The following is a 6,000-nucleotide window of genomic DNA, read 5'->3' as shown; positions in this document are numbered from 1 at the left end:
TAAACAGTGCTGTACGGAGCGCCATATCTTAGTTTCTTCATCACTTTTGTTTTGGCTGCATCCTTAATTAAAATAAAGGCTGCAAAGGAAAAAAATATCTTCTGAGAACTGAAGATGTTCAGTGGCTACATAGTAAATATGACTACCTATCCCCATTATTATGAATGCAGCCAAAAATGTCACCAAGTGCTGGGATGCAGATGTATGTCTAATGAATGGGCAGAGTTCCTGCCCCTTTCTATCAGCCACTGGTCTCCTGTACACCTGTTTGGTGTGGGCATAGAGCAGCTAGCAACCGATTCAGTGCCCATGGATGGCTGAGGAGGTCATATGGGGGAAGGGAGTGAGAGAAGAAAAAGCTGTTACACTGTCAGCTCACCTCAGATAGAGTTTCTGTTTCTGAAAGGTTAGGTGGGAGAGAACCTGTCTCAGGTAGACTGTATAGATCTTTAGTTTGTTTTGTGTGCAAGCAGGCTAAACCAGTGAATGTTTGGAGAGAGGGGTTTTGTGCTTCCAGAGAGAGTTTGAAGAGGAAGTAGCAGCGGTAATGGCATGAATGTGGAAGGAGAAAAAGAAGGCTTTGACAGGGCCCATAAGGTAGTAAGCCTTGGTGATGAATGTGGGGCAAAGGGGAACGTGTAGGTTTTCCCTATCAAAATACCATAGCACATTCCGGTTACATTTAGTCAGCAGATTACTGATCTTTTTGTAGCTTGCTCTAATTGCAGTCCTATCCTGTGAGTTTCCTCCCTTCGAAGAATATCATTATTGGCTATTTTTCTTGCAGCTCTTGAAGAGGAATGTCTCTTTGATCATGGTGGACAACAGCGCGCTCATGTCGGAGGCGGGGAGGAGTCTTTTGGCGGATTCTTCTATCCTTGATTCCAAAATTACAGAGATTTCCAAGGAGAAAATTCTAACTGAGCCAACTTCAGATGGAGAAGGTAATAGGGAAGCAGCTTTTTCTCACTTCAGGATGAGATGAGACTTGTTTGTGGCGCAGTGCCTTGAACCACCACTAGTGATGCATTTCACTTTTGGGTTCTGACCTTTGGATGTGAGCATTGTAATGTGCACACTTAAATGGAAACAAATATTTATTGCCCAGGATGCCTCGTTGCTGCATAAAAACAACAACAACCCAGAGTCTGTCCACAGGCTTATAATAGAAAAGTAATGGGGACTCAGCCACTGCATTTAACACATAGTTAAATTGTGAAACTCCCTGCCCCAGGATTTGGTGATGGCTGCCAACTTAGAAGACTTTAAGAGGGGAGTGGACATGTGCACGGAGGACTGGACTATCCATGGCTACTAGTCAAAATGAATTCTAGTCATGATGCATGCCTATTTTCTACAGTTAATACTTAAAGAACAAACGCTTCTGATCTATTCTTAGGGGTAGGTCTTTAATATTACCCTGTTCAACCAAAAAAACTCAAGCCTGAACCATTCTATTTATATTTAAAATCCCTTAAAATTATGTTAGCTAAATTCCTTTCTAACCACCATCAAGTAGTATTCTTCTCAGTTTAATATTAACTTATTTTACAACTGGTAACTTCTGCAGTGTTTTTTTAGTGTAAAAGTCTAAATCCCTATGTCCAGTTTCTTCCTCCTCTGGTTACAAAATCCTTTGTGATACAAAGGAACCTTTGATGCAACAAGCCCATGATGAGTAAAACTGTATGAAGGAAGAATTAATCCCATAAACTATTATCTCCTCTGTCTTGGCGTACGTTGATTAGTAAACATGTATGATTTTTTTCTGATAAAGTTAGTACCTGTGGGCTCTGATCATTTTCTCTGGTTACAGATTTGCTTGCTTCAGTTGCAAATACTTTAGAATGAAAAAAAAGTATACAAGGGGACATATAGATATAACCGAAAGAGCAGGAGAGGAACTGGGTGAAGGGTCAGTTAAGCCCATATTTTGATCAGTATCCATGACACCTTGGCAGAGAAGACAGCATAGAAGGGGTTTCCCTGAAAGGAGGAAGTTTCAGAACCACTGAGCAAGACAGCGGCTTATTTCTTCATTGATCTAAATTGTCAGAACAGACGTTTGCCTGTGGAATGCACCCAGTCTTTCCTTGATTAAGTTTGGTAGGTACATCAGTAATGAGTAGGTTGATGAAGTAAGTGTAGTGTTGTACAGGAAGGCTGCTTATGCTAATTTTATTCTGATTTCTTTTTTTTTATTTACTTTTTTGAAACTGAACAACATTGAGGATCTTGTTGCTCTTTTTTTGGGGGTGGGTTTCCTAATGCCCGGAAGGGATAGTAGAAAGCCAGCCTCTGTGCTAATAATCTATATACGTGGTCATACAGCCAGATACTTTGCAATTCAAAGTTCCATTGTGCACAGGGAGGAGCGTCGCTGAGTTGCCTAGTGAACCATAAAGCCTCATTCTGTCCCTTGCCCACCCTGCCTAGCCCTCCCTTCTGCGGTCCAGGTCCATTTCCATTATCATCTCCTCTAGGTGCCATTTTGTGTTGCTACAGTAGCTTAAAATGCTATTTGAGCGCTGTGTTTTTTTGTCTCTGCGCATGTGCATTGAGCCAGCATGGTGTAGTGGTTAAGTGTGGTGGTTTGGAGCGGTGGACTCTAATCTGGAGATCCGGGTTTGATTCCCCATTCCTACACATGAAACTGGGTGACCTTGGGCTAGTCATAGCTCTCTCTGAACTCTCTCCGCCCCACCTACCTCACAGGGTGTCTGTTGTGGGGTGGGGAAGGGAAGGTGATTGTAAGCCGGTTTGATTCTTCCTTAAGTGGTAGAGAAAGTCGGCATATAAAAATCATCTCTTCCTTCTCCCATTACTTCCATTACTTAAGTCCTGTTTTTCTACAAGCCTAGGAGTTCCTCTAGGATTTGCAAAACTCTGAACTGTAGCTATGGATTTCCTATTGTGTGGATTTTTAAAAATCTATGTGGGGGCAAACCTTTGGTTATTTATTACAAGTACAGAAATGCTGTCAGCAATGCTGATTCTATGAACTTAGGCAGTTCATGAGAGGGAGGGCATCTTGGCCATCTTCGAGGCATGGAGTAGGGGTCACTGGGGGTGTGTGGGGGAGGTAGTTGTGAAATTCCTGCATTGTGCAGGGCGTTGGACTAGATGACCCTGGTGGTCCCTTCCAGTTCTATGATTCTACGAAAGCACAAATTTTATACATGGGTTCCTGAGCAAAGGTAACTGAGCAGTAGAAACTTCCTCAGGGTGGGGAATTTAAGTTGTTAGACATTTGCTCTATGCTTGCAGTTGTGAGCTTTGCTTGTATGCTGACTATTTCCCCCCCCCCCAACAGAGGAAATGCCTCAGATTGAAACTAGAGTGGTTCTCGTTCAAGAAGCTGCAAAGTGTGAAGAACTACTGAATGCTCTGGAGGTATGTGGACTGTACAGTTGGTGGCTATGAAACAGTCTCTCATTTGGGCCTCCGGGCAGTTTTAATCTCACACTGAAGTTCTCCTCTTCTGCAGACCATTAAGATAATGGAAGTTCCAGTTGTAAAGATAAAGGAAACTAGTCCTGGTAAATCGGAAGAAAAACTAATTAAAAGTATTGTGCATATGGTACGTTGGACATCTGTGGCTGCATGCAGCATGTAGCACCACTTGGGATTGAGGGTGGGGAAATGAACACAATAACGACTATCTGTTTCGTAAAGAATAAAATCAAGGCACAATGAAGGGGATTGGTGCACAATACAGCTAGTTGAATAGAAACTCATAGCTTGCTCTGAAACTGTTCTGGCACTAGTTTAATTATGCACACATGAGATTATTAAACTGATGAGTCTCATGGTTATGAACGAATTCAGGCAAGCCTTGTTTTAAAAATTCTCGTTTCTTTACGGAGAAAGCAGCAGTGTTTCTGTTGAACTAGCTTCACACGTCGCTTCTGCAAAAGAAATACTTAATTGCTTGTGAGGTGTCGTAATTTGTTTGCTGTACTGAATTTGAGCGCTTTATGACACATGAGCAGAAAATGACTTCGGCGTTAAAAAAATTTCTCATGTGAATAACAATTGAATTCTGTGCTGACAACTGAAGGAAATTAAAGTGCCTTACATAAAGGCGGAGTCGGTGGAAGCGTATGGGGAGACCGAGTCACCAGAGTTTGAGACTGTCTTTGTGATAGCGGATTTCCACGCTCCGGTGTTCAACGATTTGCACAAGGTGGACTGCAGAGTGCTGGGGCCTCCGATAGTAATGCATTGTGCAAAAAAAGGCGAGGTAAGAATGCGATGCAAGACACAAGCAACAAGCTTCTGTGTTATGTATTTTTACTAGGGTTGCCAGCCCCGGGTTGGGAAATACATTTTTTGGGGTGAAGACTGGGTTTGGGGGAGGGGAAGGACTTAAGTGGGGTATAATGCCAAAGAGTCCACCTTTCGAAGCAGCCATTTTCTCCAGGTGAACTGATCTCTATTGCCTGGAGATCAGTTGTAATCCCAGGAGAGCTCCACCCACCACCTGAGGGTTGGCAACCCTAAATTTTACATGTGTATTTGAATGCAACTAGTGGTTCCCCTGTACATTTTTTAAAGTATGTATTTAATCCTCTGTACTGCTTTTCTGATCCAAAGGCTGTCAAAACAGTTTACATTGAACTTATTACCAGGAAAAGCGTAATGCATGCTACAGTTGTAATAAAACCATCGTAAAGCAGTAGCGAAATATAGCTTGCGTTTGGAATGTGTTCCGTAATCAGGTAACTTGCTTGAATAGCTCATGTTTGGAATGTGTTCCATAATCGGGTAATTTGCATGAATAGCTCGTGTTTGGAATATGTTCTGTAATCACGTAACTTGCATGGTGTTAAGTGCCTGAGTAGATTTTTTTTTTTGCCACGTGTATCGTTCCAGGGATTTCAGTATAGTTACAGCAGGCCGATTGTATTAGGACAGTGTTCAAAAGTTCTTTGTTTTTAGATAGCTTCTTCTTAAAACTATCAGAATTTGGTGAATGTTTGGAAGAAACGGACCTGTGATTGGGGGAAACGTTTCTTATTTGACCGTTCTCATTGAGATAGATCATGATGGGTAGCTGTATTAGTCTGTCTGTAGCAGTAGAAAAGAGTAGCACCTTAAACACTAATAAAATTTCTGGCAGGGTCTGAGCTTTTCATGAGCTCACTACTTCGGATACTGCTAGAATGTGAGTCCATCTATCCTTAAGTAGAGAAGAGTGAATTCTTACACCCAATGGCAGTAGCATGTAAATGGCAATACCAGGTAAATGACATTAGCAGGCGTGATTGGATCAGGTGTGATATCAAAGGGGTAGTAGGCGTGGATTATGAGACAGGAATCCTAGGTCCCTATTCAATTGTGGAGAATTCACAGAAGATTGGCTTATCTCACAGCCAATCGCATAGCAGTGTGTAAAGAGGCAGGGATTCAAGTGTTTCCTGCTACCTCGGAGCTCTTTCTGAGCAAAAGAAAGCCTTTTTAAAAACAAGGTTTGGATTCCCCCCCATTCTTTCAGATTGCTCTGTTTTTTGTTCTTAAAATGCTTTTTTATGTGGCAGTTGGGTTTGCGGGGGAGGAAATCTTCTCTCATGATGAGCACTGTGAAGTAAGCCAATTACAAAGCAGTATTTAAAGGGGTGGGACTTGATTTGAGCTTGGGTGGCGGCCAGTGCATAGATTCCCAACAGAAAAGTGTGAGTCCAGCCAGTAAGGAACCTCAGGTAAAACTCCCATGCATAAACGACCATGGTTGCAAAAAAATGTAGCTAGTTTTTTTCCTCCCTTCTTTTTTATTGAAGTTCCTAGTATGTCAGGTTGATTCCAACAGAAGCCTCAAGCCTTTCCGTACTTGCCAGTGTGTTTCTCAACTGAGCCACAAGGCAGAATGCTTCTTTGTCCACCTGTGATTGGGTATACAGAAAGATAAACACTTTGCTTTGAGGAGCCGGGTCCATGCCTCCCCATGCCTCAAAGAATAAGGTTCTCCCTAGAATAAGGTTCTGTAGAATTATGCATGGT

At 42.3% G+C, this 6,000-nt stretch overlaps 1 protein-coding gene across 1 annotated transcript in view; it reads left to right on the top strand.

Annotated features, from left to right (window-relative positions):
- Positions 1-814: 814 nt before the first annotated feature.
- Positions 815-6,000, top strand: part of ECT2 (epithelial cell transforming 2) — a 53,578-nt gene continuing 48,392 nt past the window's right edge. The window contains exons 1-4 of the mRNA XM_056849679.1: positions 815-944; positions 3,314-3,393; positions 3,488-3,580; positions 4,061-4,243. Coding sequence (XP_056705657.1) covers positions 815-944; positions 3,314-3,393; positions 3,488-3,580; positions 4,061-4,243 — 486 coding nt within the window. The remainder of the gene's footprint in view (positions 945-3,313; positions 3,394-3,487; positions 3,581-4,060; positions 4,244-6,000) is intronic.

The sequence above is a fragment of the Euleptes europaea genome, chromosome 5 (genome assembly GCF_029931775.1).
Source record: "Euleptes europaea isolate rEulEur1 chromosome 5, rEulEur1.hap1, whole genome shotgun sequence".
NCBI lineage: Eukaryota > Metazoa > Chordata > Lepidosauria > Squamata > Sphaerodactylidae > Euleptes > Euleptes europaea.
The sequence above is the reverse complement of the archived record's forward strand: the minus strand, read 5'-3'. Positions and strand labels throughout refer to the sequence as shown.